At 41.1% G+C, this 17039-nt stretch overlaps 1 protein-coding gene across 2 annotated transcripts; it reads right to left on the minus strand.

Annotated features, from left to right (window-relative positions):
* Nucleotides 1–213: 213 nt before the first annotated feature.
* Nucleotides 214–17019, minus strand: LOC145491067 (uncharacterized). 2 transcript variants are annotated; one of them, XM_081470212.1, is made up of 13 exons: nt 16757–17018; nt 14654–15437; nt 13974–14179; nt 11963–12444; nt 10262–10773; nt 8921–9812; nt 7912–8169; nt 6868–7822; nt 5276–5929; nt 4229–4386; nt 3355–3606; nt 2738–2884; nt 214–2102 (listed from the first exon to the last, which is right to left on the minus strand). In XM_081470212.1, exons 1-13 carry the CDS (start codon nt 16803–16805, stop codon nt 1836–1838), a joined length of 5616 nt encoding a protein of 1871 aa, XP_081326338.1. In that variant the 5' UTR covers nt 16806–17018; the 3' UTR covers nt 214–1835. The 2 variants fall into 2 exon arrangements, with proteins under 2 accessions (XP_081326338.1, XP_081326342.1); XM_081470216.1 differs by lacking the exon at nt 214–2102 and having other exon boundaries at nt 2751–2846; nt 16757–17019.
* Nucleotides 17020–17039: the final 20 nt, after the last annotated feature.

Below are 17039 nucleotides of genomic sequence, written 5' to 3' on the forward strand. Positions count from 1 at the left end.
CACCCCGCTGCAAAAGATCAAAGAAAAGAATACTGCACCTCTCTGGTCGTGGAGAGAACCCTTGCTTTCGTTTGTTTTCTCGTTACGCACAAACTGAACGAATAACCTGAAAAACACTTTCAGACTCGTCTGGTTAGGTGATATTTAATAGCAAAAAACAATGAAAAAAAAAAAAAAAATTACCTAAATCTGTGTTCGCACAAGAGAGGGCATCCTCACTGGGTTCACCAAGAGAGCATGATCTAGATCATTCTCTCTTGGTTCACATAAGTCACACAAGACAGGTTCACGTAACATTTCTACCAAAAAAGCAAATGTAGTTACGATTACAAAACTGCTGTGATGTCCACGTCCTTTTTGGTGATGCATTCGCAAACTGTCCCCTAGGAGTCCCTCAGTCCAAATCTGTAGATTTGGAGGTTTGAGATCAACCTCGTTCTCAGGACTTTTCACTCCCAGTCTCTAAGGAAAAAGCCCTGGTACCAAGATTGGTTTGAGCTTAGCCGCGAGTGAACAACTGACACTTCAGACCGGTATAGACGGTCTCAATCGGGTGGTGGCTTTCACGGCTAATGGTTAATTTATTTTCCTTACGGTGGAAAGAAATCCAAGAAATTAATTACCAATGCTTTAAGAAGTTAAAAATTAACTTTTATTGTTTAGAAAAGTTAAAAATTCATTTTGACTACTGTAAAACATTCCTGGGTAGAAAAATGCTAGCCTCTCTCTAATTGTGCGATTTTAAAGAACCATTTCTTTTCGAATAATTCAACTACGTTTCTAGCGGAAAGTTCAATCATTAATTACATAGATTTACGACAAGATCAGCTCTCTAATACTAAGAATTTTGTGTTGAATCCTGGAATTTTCTCACAAATCATTGGAACAGGCGATTTGCATGATGGCGTCGTTTGACTAAAAGTATCAGAATCCTTTACGATTTCTTTTTCTCATGCCAATTGGCGCAATTGTCATTTAAACCCCAGTGTGGTTCAAAAATAGGGATAGTAGAGGAAAAAAGAAGTGAATTCTGGTAGTTGTAGCCAAATGTAGCCTGCGTTGCAGCCACAAAATGCCCGGTATGAAGCGTATGCACATGACGTCATGGCAGCCATATTGGTGTTCCAAAACAATGAAACGGCGGCCATGTTTGTGTACCAAACCAATCCTGTGGGAGTTCAACTCTTTTCTTATGTAAACACTTTCTTTTGTTCTAAAATTTGCATGGCTGCTGGACACGTGAGTGAATACGCTCTATAGACTGTCTGCGACGCAGGCTAAGTCAAATGACGACATCGTGCAAGTGTGCTATCTGCAACTATTTTAGAATATTTCACTCTTCTAAGTACAATTAAAAGGAACAATCTTCACATAATTAAAAGTCGTAATCAGTGAAAATTATGCTAATTAACTCCAGCTAATATATAATTATTGACGAGCAATTTAGGATTCAAAGGGTACATAATGCAATCCCCATGATATATTGATTCCAGTGTATGCTACTATACTATCCACTCGAAAGTGTCTCTACAGATTCCGCTAACTGGATGTTCTACGTACCATTTGTTCTATTTATCATCTGTTCTATGTACCATTTTTTCTTTTTATCATTTGTTCTATGTATCATCTGTTCTATGTATCTGTGCTATTTATTATCTGATCTACGTACCATTTGTTCAATTTATCATTTGCTCTATGTATCATCTGTTCTATGTTTCATCTGTTCTATTTATCAGCTGTTCTCTGTATCATCTGTTCTATTTATCATCTGTTCTCTGTATCATCTGTTCTATTTATCACCTGTTCTATTCATCATCTGTTGAGTCCTTGTCGTCCTATGGCATGATGGTAAAAGCCATAGTGTCTTTGTTATACTTGCTGTGCTCTGAGCAAACCCAAATAGCTCCAATCCCTTCACGAGGTTCCTGTCGTAACCCGCCAAAGTCGTCTATGGTTTTAAACTCGGATAGAAGTTTACGTAAATACTCGTAGCTTTCACCTCCCACTCGATACCCACGATCCGGACCAGATAACGTGCTGAGGTCCTTAGGTTGTCGAATGGAGTCTGACACTTCTTGCATGCTCTTGAGAAATCCATCCATCTGTAAATACAACAGTTTAGATCGGGTTCAGTTGGGTCATGGGAGCATTGTTTGATAATCCACTGATATAAACGCCTGTGAACAGGCTCTCTAGTCGAGGATAGGGCGAAGAGAAAGCGGGGAGAAAGAGGAGATCATAAGAGAGAGGGGGGCAGAGCCAGTTCTTCCAGCCGTGGTCAGAATCTCCCAGCCAGAGCCTTTTCGCAGGCTCAGCTACTGACATAAACATGTCGTAAAACAAGGAGTTAGACGTTTAATAGTACGTAATTAATCTGGTAAGAGCTATAGTTTGTGACATGATGAACAGAGGAAAATAGTGAGGCTAAAATTATACACTTACTTTAAAGGTCGCGAATTTTAGTTTAGGAAAATGTGAATATGAGAGCCATTGTCAGGCACCTTTTTTCCTCCCCGTTACAATAACGAAAAACCCACTTTCTTTTCCTTTTTTGGTATTAACTGACTGCAACCCACGGTACCTAAGTATCGACCTCCATTCCGAGTATGTCCTCTGCCTTTCATTTTTTTAAAGGACCGTTTCACGCAGAGGCCGCCGTATGGAGGGAGCGGCGGAAGAAATTCAATCTCACAGGCTACCAATATTATCTTCGGTGTAAACTGATGGCATTACAAACCTCTTTGAAGATATTCTTCCATGGAACGGCGCAAAGCATGGTTCGACTCAGGCCAACCGTACCAAGTATGTTGTTCAGAGTTCCCTCAACGTCAAAAAGGCCTAAGCCTCTGGCGAAGTTAGCCACAGTCGAAAATGAAATAAGAAGCTAAAACAAGTTATCATCCCAATTAGCATCAACATTAGTCTTAAGTTCAGCAAACTTAGAAATAACCCCTAAAGGAATTGATTGAACTGCTAAACACATTGAAATTTGCGAACTGGTCAGTGAGCGTCAGTAATTCAGAGATTTATTCCACATCACTGCGTAGAACTTACCACTACTTCCCTGCCCCAAACAACCTCTTGTAAACTGTCGAGCGCATCGATATTTGCTTATTTGTCCCTAGGCTTCCAACAAAAGACTCAATCCACAGTCTTTGTGTTTACTCGAACTAATTATATTAGTGAATTAGGGCTATCGCTCGAAATTAATATTTGATTATAAACAAACTATCTTGTCGGCCTTAGGAAGTATATTTGTTGAACCTCGTTGTCTCGAACTCAAATTACTTTCTATATATGGATATACTTTACTCTGTTTTTCTTTTTTCTTTTTAATAGTTTCATTGTTTTTACCTGCAAGGCAAACCGCAGCAGTTCAACGCTTTTCTTGATTAGGCCTTCAGCTGCATTGGTCTCCAGCATGTAGCCTTTGTGCTTGCTGTGGTCAAGAAAGTGTACCCCAGTCCCATCTCCATTTCCTTCACAGAGTAGAAACAGCCTATACTTTGGCTGACCATACGTCAAAAGCATTTTGATAACGTTGGTATTAAAAACAGAAGATCTCTGCAACTCTGGTAAAAGACAGACGGTCCTTGGAACGTCGCACTAAGAGAGGCAATGTAAAAGTGCGGAAAAAATGGTTAAGAACAACAATCTTTTTGTTAAAAAATAATTTTAACATTTTGACACAATCGCATTTTAGAGAAGTAACACCTGCGACTCGTCTTTCAGGTCTCATATTACACCAATCTCGTTCCCAGAGCCCACGTGTCTTTTGGTCAGCGCCAAGACACGGAGCTCAGGAATAATCAATTTCCAGACTCCAAGATTTTAGGAGTTCCGGTTTCACGGCGCATGCGTGCCATGGTTTAAAACATGGAAATCTCGTTCCCAGAGCCCACGTGTCTTTTGGTTGCAGCTGACCAAAAGACACGTGGGCTCTGGGAACGACATTGATATTACACAAGCTTTAATTCTCTGATGTTTGAAAGTCGTTCAGTAACATTTCTTTCAATCAAATGTTGCTTGGAGGGGTGTAGAACTCAGTGGCATGTTGGTCAGTATTATATGATTTTTTTCTGGGACTGACGACTTGCCTTTGTCCCTCATGAGTTCATTTTTACGATATTCTTCTCAAAATGTCAGAAGAATAAAGCAAATCATATTCAAATTTAGGATGCTGTCTTGATCGAAAAACTAACAGTGATATTGAAAACTTTTAACTTACATTTTTTAAGTCCATGAAAACCTTGGTCATATCTTCAAACATTGCTTTGATTCCCTTTAGCAGCCTCTCGTCCCCATCACCAAAGTATCGCACCAGGGGTCGTAACAGCATGTCAGTTGAGGAGGAAATGTCCGCTCTGGGGTATGGGCCACCTGGGGCTTGGAAATGTAACGTAAAATCAAATGAAAGAGCCAAAACAGCTGGGATTGAAAGCCGAGTAAATAATTAAAATCGCCCTGTCTTTGTCCTAGGCCTATCCATAGTGAATCTAGCCTACGAGCAGGCTCACGCTGGAGCACAAGCGCGCGCAGCGTAGCCGCGAGCGCGAAATCGAGCGGAGAAGCCGCGAGACGAGAAAGTGCCTCTTCAACAGACTCCTTCCCGCCGGATCGCTTTGCTCTTCGCCGCTCCCGCGTGTGACTCAAAGGTGAGCCTGCTGGCAGGCTATAGTGAATCATGCCACTAATGTCAAGAGTTTTCTTTAGTGACGTTCTTAATACTTCCTCAGCCACAGTGAAGCGTTAAGTTTCATAAGTTTCTAGATGTTTCCAAAGGTTAATTTTTAACGTATGTCTTGCCATTCAAGCAGAACAAATTTGCGCTATTAAATAATTCATTTTGCTCGAGGACTGGGACTAGTCCCAAGAGGATACGGGATCCTTCAATACGCCCATTGGCGTGTTTAAGATGAAAAAATTGGGTACACGACTCCAAGTTAACCTTAACAAGTCTGCGAAGAACACAAACATTACAGGAGAAGAGCCGACCAGAATTGTAAGTTGTCGAATTGCTCAATTGGTAGTAAAGATTTATCAACATGTTTAGTCAGGACTATTTTTTCTTTTTGTACCGTCGTAGTTTGAGTTTGTTTTCAACATAAGTACAAAAATAAGGTTCTTCCTTCATGATCCTCTGTCAACGCCTGCCCTTCAATTTCTTCACTTCGACCATACGTTTGAAACAGTAAGTGACAATGATTGTTTTTTTTTTTACGAAGATATAAAAACAACTCATACACAAACCTGTAGACTTTTCTTCAGTACAAACCTGGATGTTGTAACCTGTGGTAAGGATGCCAGACTAACTCTTCGATCGGCCGAGTATCTTTGAAACCATTCAACAAGTCATCAACTGACAACCTCTTTCTATGACATCTTCCACACTCACGTTCGGTCTTGCCTTGTGCTACTGCCTCTTGTACAACGGACAAATCAACATAGTCCTGCCTACACGAGCTGCAAGATACCTTTACACTGATCTCGTACGAGCTTCCAAATTTGGCAAAGCATCTTTGGAAGAAACCCACTGCTGTTTCTGCACCTGTTCTGCACATATCTTGGCTTCCTGCCCGCACAATGACCCTTACCTGTGTCATAGTTTTGTTGATCATGTAAGGTCCACAGTCAACACGGCACTCATAATGATCGCTGTAGATGACCAAAAAGTATTTTCCAAGGGTTACACGCCTGTATTCCTGCACAACGTTCGCAACGAGACTTTGGAAGATGGAATGGATGTGATAGGGCGGCGCTGTGAGCACCAAATGCCTGTAGATTGTATGATTTGACTCGTCAACCAAGGGCCAATTCTCCTTTGCTATCAGAGGGAGATAAGGAATGATGTCGATTGTACGCTTGTCCATCCTCTCGACGGCCACACGCTTTTCAATCAACAAGTTGACAATGTGCTGCTTTGTGGAATCTGTGACCGTGGAAAGCATAGTACGATAGTGTTTTAAAAATAAGTGTAATAGCAATATTTTATTAAGGACGCTCGCGCGAAAATTTTCCAGTCGATAGATTTTTTTAAAATTTTTACTGCGGTCAGAAAATGAGTTACTGTTGTCAGAAACGCAAAAAAATTGGGGGGTCACCGACTTCGTTTCAGAGATAACACGTGTGGAAAACTACTCTAATTTTGAAATTTGGCGCACGTAGTTCAGCATGGTGTACAGGGGTTTATAGTTAAAAATATCGGAGGTGAGTCAACGGAGGCAAACGATCTTGGTGATGTTTTGTAGAAGTGGGTCTGTTGCGTAAATAATTCCAAATGTTACCAATGTTTTCACAAAACTTAACCCTTCAAGAGGCATTTAAAACTGTCGCACAGATAAACGAAGAGCTAAAAAGAACGGAATTCGATGGTGCATTTTGCAAAAATTCAAACTTTTAGTCGATAGATTTTCTTCATTTTTTCGCTAAACGTAGAAAATCGGTAGAGAAAATGATTCATCAAAAGAAAAATAGGGTTCACCGAACGTCCAAGATAGTTAAATCCAGGAAAAGCTACAGCAATGGCCTTCTGCTCTATCATTGTTCATTTTATTACTTAGCGCGCGCGCTCATGCATGACGTCGCGTGTGAATTTGCGTGCGCAGTAAGGATGCGCAGAAACAATTAGCGCGAACGTCCTTAAAAACTCGTCATTCCATTGGTTATTGTTTTTAGAGGATCTAAAACCGCACTGTAAAGACTTCACTTATAGCGAGAAATATTCTAACTTAACATATAAACACATATAGGTGTCACTAAAACTTCTTTACTTCCTCCATGCATATGTTAAGTTCAAACTAAAACATAATTTAAGAAACATAAACGTGACATACCAGATCCACAAAGGATCGCAACTTTCAATCCTACCTAACGTGTTCCTGTCTAGTGCTCCAAAGTGACTGAATCTGGCTACTTCAGTTAGGTGCCTTGCCAACCAGAGTGGTTGAAGAACGAAGAAGATAGAGTCTCCTCCTAATCTCAGACCCATTCCGGTCAACTCAAGGTATTCGGCAGCTTTCTTGCTGAGAAAGTCCCTCTGGATTCCGCACTCACCGGCGATGCACTTGAAGGTGGAATGATCAAGAACCTCAATGCCGCTCCTCTTCATTTCAAGAACCTTTGAAGCCAGACTTTCTAGTCGATACCACACAAGACTTTGGTAGTAGTTTGTTTCGCTTACCACCAACAGTACTTCGTCCAATAGTTTGCCAGGTTCTGAAGCAAAAGTGGTCCCAACAAAGATGGATCGCTGCATCATTGGATTTACGTTTTGGAATGGTTTCAGATCAATTTCATTGGCGTGTGTTTTACTGATATTTACACCTAAGAGGATTACATTGGCAGAAGGAGCTTGCAGTGACAGCAGGTACAGCCAGAAGTTGAGGTTTTCCTCGGAAAGATTTCCACAAAAGACATCCCATACGTAGATATAGATTCCTCCGTCGGTGATCGAGGATAACATCAGGGCTTCCTGAGTAACAAGGTCGGCGGTAAGGCTGGGTACTCCCCATAACTCAACTCTCGAGTCTGCAGCATCGATGGCCTTCTGCAGAACACCACCCACTGCTTTCATGCACTCAATGTCGGAGCCAATCAGAGATAATTTACTCCTTTTGGTAAAAACACCTTTCTCTGCATTCACTTTGAATGGGCTTCCAAGCACGTTCTTTCCATTTCGAGTTATGGAAACTCTGAAGGAACCTTCGGAACAGAAAACCAGGGAAGCAACGTACGTCCCATCGCCTTTCTGTGACTGTTTGATATTACCTTTAGAGTGGACTTCTTTCGAGTCTTGGAAGTCAACTGCTTCAGCTCGAAACTCCTGTACACAAAAAAAGAAAATACTGGTATGAGTTGTAGACATAAAACTGTTTGCAGTGCTTTGGGTTCATAGCGGTTCATAGCTCTTACCGTACAAGAACTACTGCCAGTGTTTCCATCTCTTTGCAGAATTTCGACCGCGAATGGTCTACCGACTACAGCAAGGTGATGCTGTACGATTCCAGTATCGCCCGTAATTTCTACTTTGTACTCTGCTGGAGAAGAGCCACTGTCGTCCTTTCGCTGAAGAGTTACAGCATCAAAGGGTTCTGTTGAAGTAGTGATGTTCGATTGTTTTCTTCTTGCCTTCTCTCCCCTTGGCAAATCTAGCTGACCCCAAAAGAACACCTGGAAGATAGGTATAGGGAACATTATATATGTGTTATTGACCGAGTGTGAGGTCAAGATGGCTGGATATTGACCAAGTTCTTTTTTGGCGTGTTTATGGACCGAGATGGAGTCGAGGTCCATAACCTCGCAAAAAAAGAACAAGGCCAATATCCAGCCATCTTGACCGAACAAGCTTGGTCAATAAAGGATTTATTATATGACTTTCGGAGACATTTTTCTTGCGGGACGCGGCTGGTAGTCCCGAGCGGGCAAGATAGCTCCATCTTGCCCGCTCGGGGAGCCAATCACAGCGAAGGATTTGATTCATCTTGCCCGCTCACGGAGCTAACCATATAAGAAATTTGATTACGACATACATAACAATGGTACGCAGCAATGAGTAATCCACGATCCACTTGGATTTCAGAGAAACGCCTTTTTAGTCTTCAGAGTTTCATTACACCTAAAATACAGTGTAAGAATACTGAACACGTCCATTTAGAAACTCACTAGGACGGCAACTTTAATCAATCAAGCTAGAACACATTCTAACACATTCTAACATTCGCACAAAATACACTCCTTGTTTTTCTAATTTTATAGAAAATTCGCCTCTTTTCTCTTTGTTTCAGCTTGTCTTGTACGGAAATAACACGACGTATGTTTAATCAGAGAGTGTGGCGGTTTGATAGAAGTGTTCGTCCAGTGCCGTCAAACAGACAAAAAAAAAAAAAGAAAAAAACCAAGACTAGGAAAAACACACACCCACCTTTCCATTTTCTGTGAGAACGGCAGTGCTTGCCCAGCCACAACACACAGCTTGAGCCCTGTGAAAATCTGTTAACGGCACTATCTTGAACGTCTGGGTAGTTTGAAAAGTGCCAAGTCCCAACTGGCCTGATCGTCCATCTCCGCATGTGTAAAGTATTCCGTTGTCTGATAAAGCAGCCAGGTGGCTCGCCCCACAAGCAATTTGCACGATGATTTCATTGTCCAATTCTTTGTGACGAACGACATCTCCGCCTTTCATGGGGGACCAACTGTACAAATCGCCAATGTTAGAGCAAAAGACAAACGTACTGAGACTAGCCTCGATTGCCGTTACACTTGCACAAACGTTTACCGCAGCGAACTCTACAGTGGGTAAGTGTCCTATGTCTGATTCATTCAGCTTGGAGAACAAAGCATGTGTGAGGTCTGTAGGCGTCTTCTTTCCCTGCGGGTTTAGTGACAAAAGTTTCAACAACCACCGCCAGATGTTCACAGAATAGGCTTTGCCTTGTTGATCCATGCTGACCAAAACGGATCCCACAGAACAAAGAGTAGTCAAGTTTGACTTGTTACAGCGAATCTGCAGTGTGCGATCCTCCATAGTCTGGCAATCAGACTCAGGTGTGATTCCAGCGCAAAATAACAGATTGCTGGCGTTGGTCAGAGCCACAACGAGCTCGATATATGAATCTCCCGATGGCACATAACACGTGGTGACATCCTTGATGCTCAAGTCTTGATTAGTGGCATCGGTGGAGGCACTGCTTTTTACGTCAAGGGGTATCGGATCTTCCAACTTTGATCCATAGTAGCACTTTCCCCACAGCATTACATCCCCATCAGTTGTTAAAATCATGGTGTAGTCTTCCTTGCAGAACAGTTTTTCGGCTCTAAGCACAAAAGTTGTTACAACATAAAAGAACCATTTATCAGTAACAATTTGATTCTAAAAAGACCAAGTGGCAGATTAAATCCAGTTTCCTCTAAGTCACACAATGTTCTAAGGTGCGGTTATAGTAAATCATAAAGAAAGAATCTGTGTAAATCATAAAAAAACCCGATCAGCTGTTAAATAATTAACGGAAAGAAAGACCTGGATGCGCCACACGAAAAACAAAATTTACCCCGACCTGTGGACGGGAGGGTTTGGGAACCAAAGCAATGTAATTATGTTGTCATTATAGCGTCAGTGTCTTTTGTGTTAAGTAACGGGATGGAAACTTCATGAACAGCCTAAATAGTGGTGGCTTCGAATGTTTTCTTAAAGGTTTTTAATCCTCAATATTCGGTTTTCCTTAATTTAATGCATCAATGAAACATAAGGCAAAGTCCTACGGACCTGATTTCATTTCCTGTTGAGTTCTTTCCGAGACAGACCTTACGCGGCACATCACTGTCTCTAGAAGGAGTAAAGTAACCGAGCTGTCCAAAAGCATTGTTACCACACGTGTACACTTCCCCTTGTACAGTCAGAAAACCGCTGTGTTTCCCGCCAGCTGACACTTGCTTCACAAACGTACTAGTGGAATATAATGCGTTGATACAGCGTGGGACATACAAATTTTGGCGATGACCCAGCCCCAGTCGACCATGCGTACCCCGTCCCCACGCATACGGGATTCCCGTGTACCACCCCAACCAATTAGCCATGCACACAGAGTGATGTGTGCCACAAGCCACCGATGTCACGCGCACATTGTCGATTTGACTCACTTTTGTGGGAACTGTGAACTTTGTTAGAGCTTCGTTTGCACACTCCTGTCCCCACTGGTACAGCACACCGCTGTTCGTTAGTGCCACCGCATGATAACCTCCCGCAGCAATTGATTGGATGTTCCAAAGTGATTCAATCTGAAAATTTGTGATAAAGGTAACTAGTAACTACAAAACGTTCCATTCTAGTGGTATCCCCTGGCGAACAAAGCTGAACTGTGCCTTAGAAACACTTTTTCACATAGATTATTTTTTAAGTATACAGGAGATGCCAGCTGGCATTGCTTCTGATGAACAAAGTGATAGTTTCATTTTTAAGTGGTAACTCAGGTTTACAGTGTCCCTCTTAATTAGCTTTTTGCCAGTAACTCAAGGGGGCCATTATGTAAGCTTTTGGGCTACCAATATAGTTAATGCCTACCCTCGTTTGCTACAAAAACATACCGCCATGAGTTATGTCGGAGTGAAATGCTCTTTATCGAGCAACGTTATTGGACATTTGTATGGTTTTCTCATGGTGGATGTAGAAGTAAGATCTGTGAGCAACTGACGTTCTTGCTAGTGGATTTATGAAAAATCAAATATTTGAAATACGGAGAAAGATGTAAAGACATGAATGATCATCGCAGTTATGCACTCAACTTGAGCAGCCATGAAAATAAAACTGACGTTTTTGCACGGAACAGGCAATTCTAGTGTTTGCTGAGTTCGGTAAAGGCATCAAATAGATATAAAAAAATTGAAATGACACGGTAGAACGAAGAGAAAGACGAAAAAATATGATCTTTTTTCATTAATGAGCCTTCCTGTAGTCTCCTTCGCAACCGTTATTTGGGTCGCCACGCAACGTTTCTTCCCCAGCGTGGGAGAAACGTTGCGTGACGACGCTAATAGGGAGCTTAAGAAAACCACGACGGCAACGGCAACGGCAACGCCGCTAAACAGAAGGTTTAATGAGGAGAACAATGGGAGTGCATGTGCCTTATAACTCTTGGTACATTTCTTTGCCATCCTCTGCAAAACAACAACGTGAAATGATCAAATTCTGCGTTGTCTGGAGAACCTGAACCACAACGACTAATTTTTAAATTTGTATTTCCAATTTATCGATGTGTCCTAGATTCAGTTTCGTGATAGCTTTGACAGTGATAAACATAGTAAATGACTTGAGAGTACCGCGAGATTTGTAGGTAAAATATAAAATCATTTTTTAATCGACGTTGTCCTCGGCATCGCCGTCGTGGTTTCTTAAGCTCCCTAATAATGGCTGCGAAGGAGACTAGCCTTCCGCGGAAAAGCTTGCATTTTTAATTCCAAAGTAACCTACCAACGATGGCAAAGGTCTGTCTGTTTCGTCTCCATGACCCAACTTTCCCAAAGCGCCTGATCCGCAAGAATAGACCTGCCCTTCATTTGTCAATATCAACGTGAACTCTGCGCCACAGCATACCTCTTTCACTTGACAATTTATCGATGTTACAGGTGTTGGAGAAGGGGGATCAAAATTTGAAATCAAGTGCTCCTCAAGGCCAAGTGCACCATCTTCTCCACGGCCCCAAGTTGAAACGCCTTTGTTGTCGTCGTTAACAACAGCTGCATGATCAGAAGACATACTCATACATGTCACACTTCCAGAAATTGGCACGGGTTTGAAACGAAAATTATTCTCAATAACTCTTTTCTCCGAGAAATTTGTCTCACTCATTTTGCAAAAAACCGAGTTCAAGCCGACTTCTGATGGGGTATCGTCTTCTGATTGAAGCAGCATGTAGAAAATGCCATGTTCCCTTTCTTGGCCCAACTTGTCTCCTAAAATAGAAAGAGAAGGTAGATATAACATATCTAGATTAGAAGAAGTATGTAGCGTATTATATTTTAAGAGAGCTTTAGAACACCTGGCATAATTTTAATTATTTATTTATTCATTTATATATTTTAGCATATCTTAAAACACAATTTTATCTCGTTTACATATAGATATAAATTCTTAGATATCTTTTAATCTTTTTACAATTGTAAATTTAGTTAGCATCGGGCAGGCGAAGAGCCACCCTGTGGATATACTGCCCGAAATGCCATTATTATTATTATTATTATTATTATTATTATTATTATTATTATGTCCTTCTTAACCTCGTTGAAAATTCATGAAGTTTAATCATATGGAAATCATAACAGTCAAAACAGCGACCGTGGTTTGGTAATACGATACAACTAGCATAGCATTTGATTATTTATTTTCAAGTTCTCTCCATACGGTTTTAATTTCGATCGTGGTGATATATTTTAAAAAGCCACTGTGCTTCATCACATTTCCGAGCACCTCGAATTTCGTACAAAATACAATGAGTCCACTACGTGTCGCATTTTTAAATCTCTTTTCAGTAGTTTGAATGCGATGAGACACTGTTTCGTTTTTGATAAGTGACAATTTGGAACTGAGGAACAAGTCGAAACAAGGAGAGGTACACTAAATGAATTTACCTGAAAGGCTACTGACGGAGGTACGTTGTTAACCGATTACTTACTTTACCTAGCATTTTCTTGCATGAAAAGCCGATTTATGTGGCCAAATGTAATTTAGACGTGCCAGAAATTCCAGATATAAAGCATGGCTTGATGAGCAAATAACTTGCTCTTGCTCATAAAAACAACACTTCTACGATAATAAGTCTTGACAGGAGCCATAATCGGGGACGGAGTCCCCGATTATGGCTCCTGGACGTATTAAAATCAAGACAATGCAGGAAGCGGTCTTCACCATGGCGGCTCACCTCCGCTGCGGGGCGCCCAGTGAGTGATAGGGCTTGACCTTTGTACAGTTCTGGTTTCCGTGACACATTCTGCAATCAGTTGTGTTCTCGCCTTTGCTAGCTTTCTTGTTGTTCTGCCCCTCCCTTCCCCTCCCCTCATGGTAAGCATCAATTCATTTCCACTGTATTTTCATGCAGTGTGACGGTGCCAGATGGTGGTTACCGCTCACAGGGTTGCCAGGGATACCCTGGCGCTCGACTCCTCTGCTCTCAGTCCCACCACCCTTCCAGGCACCAATCCCCAACCTCATCTATTGTTGATGAGTTTAATTGTTAAAAAAACTGCTAATGAACTGGGTGTGTATCAACCGAAAAACCACATGCGTTTCGTTTGAAAATAAAGCGTTAATTCTCTGAAAGGATTGGACTCTTCTATGAGTTACACTTGCTCAGTGTAAAGTAGAACGGTGGCCTTCCCTCAAGTCAATCTATGCCTAATGCACGTAGGTTCCATGGCTCCTACATGAAATTGTCCCAGTCTCTGTATTGATCATGCATTCATGCACAAAAAAGTTACTAACTTACGCGAAGTGAAGAGTAGCTTTTTGATACGTCTGAATTCGGTCTTTGTGGGTTGTCTTCTAATTGTGGTACCATACTTAATAACACCCTCTAAGTTTTCATGCTGCCATGTGCTAGGCTTTGAATTTGCCATCACGCAGGACCAGAGTTTGCTTGACGTGTTTACAGATGTCATTGTGCCTTCTGACTTCAGCACTGCCTCTTTTGATCTAAAACATAAGAAAATGAAACAAAAGGGAAAGGAACCGTTGCAAAAAACGTTGTTATACCGTTCTGTTACCATTAAAAGACGAAATTTTTTAATAAAGGCAATTGAGATTTGGAAGGACCCATAAGGTGCTAAACACTCTGCAGCCGATCATTTACCTTTTTTTAAAAAAAAAAATTGGCCAAATTTTACTAGGGACGAATTATCAGTCTCAGACGAATTAGCTGCCTAAGACGGGTAATTCATTTGCCTGGACGGATAAATCGTCTAGGTATAAATGCGGTGCTAAGACGAAATTCACCTGCGTCTAATTCATCCGTCAACACGTCTTGAAGATGAAAAGCCGAAAACGAATTTGGACACATAATTCGTCTAAACACCAGATTCATACCTAGACCTAAAGTCCTCTAATATAAATTTGGTGTAAGATAATGCATCTCTAATGTAAATTCGGCCATTAAGGTGGCGCTTTTACCGTCCTGTGGACCAGGTGCCCCATTTGAAGACTTTATTCTCTCCCGTCATAGTGACACACTGATGGGACAACACAAGGTGTGAAATCTCTTCTTCTTCAGTGTTCAGTAGGACTGGATCAGGGTACCTCAGAAAAGCTTCCTTTCCAAAGAACATATCATCCAACAGGTATGTATCGAGACTTGTGATAGGACCATCTAGAGAATCGCCACTTTTTGGTGCAACCTCTGCATCAAGCAATGAGCTAGGAAAATCAGTATTGGCCATTTTAGCAATTCTGGTGAACAACTCATGAGTGTTAAATGATTTGGCTGCTGAAGTGATCCACACCTCTGCTCCAATTTCTTCTGCAAAAGATGTTGCCTCCATTTGCAATGTGGTATTGTGCTGTGCATCTGTCTTTGTGCCAACAACAAACTTTGCAACCTTAGATACATCACCTGTAAACTCATGGGTGAAAGCATGATACCAGTGACTAAGACTTCTGAAGCTTGAAAGTTCATCAAGAGCAACGACAAAGACAACACAATGAAGTTGCCTCAAGTAGAGATTGACAAGAGAGGTATGTTCTGGCCTTCCAGATGTGTCAGTAATAAGGAGCCTACATCTGTCTGTCAAATCAAAGTTTGTTACCCAGGCCCCTGCAGTTGGTTCATACTCTTTTGGAAGTTCCCATGATTCTTGGCCATTTTTAAGGGATCTTATCAGTGAAGTCTTACCAACTCTTGCATCCCCAAGAAGAACCACTTTAAACCATTGAGCTAAGGTGCAATGTGGGCTGTCGCCTGTGAGAAGGCATTTACAAAAATAAGTACAGGTAATTGTATCAATGTGAGTGAGATATAGGATTTATACACCAAGCAATATTTGAAAAATATTGTTAAGGAAATATCATGAGTAGTGTTAAAGTCCTTTAATAATAGCTGAAGCCTCCATCCCATATGATTACTCATTTATCATATGACTGAGAAAATAACAAATGCTCAAGATCTAATTTGCACTGCAGTGCAAATTAAAAATTAATGATAAAGTGGCCTGCTCTCAGCCAATCACAATGGAGTAATTTTCTCAATCATTTTATAAGGTACAATTTTTAATGACATTTGTGGTCTGAAATTGGGAAAGACTGTTGGAAACTGCTTAAGCAGCAAGCTCCCTGCCCCCTGAAAGTAAAAAGTCATGGGAAGTCACCCATCCCCTGAAAGGAATGGTAAATTTATCAAGCCTTTTAATAGATTGAATCTCTGTGAAATGTGAATTACCCTAAGTTTCTGATACTTGCACTAAGTTTCTGATAAGTTTCTGATAAGTTATTTTATTTGTTTATTATCTAAAAACGATAATAGTGCAATATCGTTGCACTTTGGAAATACACTATAGGGTGTGTGCATTGTCACGCAATAAAAAATAAAATAAAAAACCATTCACTGGATAAAGTCAAGAAATTATAGACAATAAATAAAGAAGATAGTTCTCCAAGTATAAAGTGTGTGCGTTGTCCAAAAGTTGAGATATTTGTCGAAATGTTCCGCGCAAAATTATAGAGCCTAGTATGGAGCCGCCATGTTGGAGGACCTCCTTAGTCCTCTAATGTGGCGGCCGGAAAATAGTGTAAACATCTGGAGCTTACTTTGGGACAACTGATTATCTGAACCGAACCAAAAAAAATATTTACACAAGCACTTTTCCTAATACATGCACTTTAACTCCTAAAATGGCTAAAAATCACGAGATGAGTGTATATTTTTCGACAAACGCGATCTTAGCTTCCGCACCGCTGCGGAATTTGCGCTGATTTCCAAACGAAGGACGCTATTGAGCTGGAAAGTTGTACGCAGATATAAATTTAGTACTCTTATGCCTGATGAGGAGCAAACCTTTAGGGGCACTTTAGTTTTGGATTTGAGAATTTTTTGACGTCACCTGAACACGCGTGTGATTGAATCTCGGGAGCGGAAGCTATAACCTTGGAGTATATTTAATTTCTCGCCGATTATCGTTATTTTCAGCTGTCACATATTAACCTAAAATTTTATGGAGATAAAAGAAAGTGAATCAGATACTTTTCAATGTAAGTTGGCGCCACATCAGACACTGGTCTTACCCGTACAACTCCCTGCAGCTGCTGCAGACTGGACAGACATCCCAGACATGGATGGCTCGAAACACTGATTTCAAAACAATTGATGCAACTATGGAAGTGCGATCACCAGTGCTTTTGTGTGGAGAAATAGAATTAACTTCTCCACTACATTCTGCAGGCCTTGTGAAGACAAAAATCACGTACACCCATCAGGGGGTAATACCCCGACAGCCTGATGGCCGAGTTGTGTAAGGTTTCAGTGCAGCAGATGATTCGTGTAGTCGTACATGAAGCAATCTTTTGA

This window comes from Orbicella franksi, chromosome 1 (genome assembly GCF_964199315.1).
Source record: "Orbicella franksi chromosome 1, jaOrbFran1.1, whole genome shotgun sequence".
Lineage (NCBI taxonomy): Eukaryota > Metazoa > Cnidaria > Anthozoa > Scleractinia > Merulinidae > Orbicella > Orbicella franksi.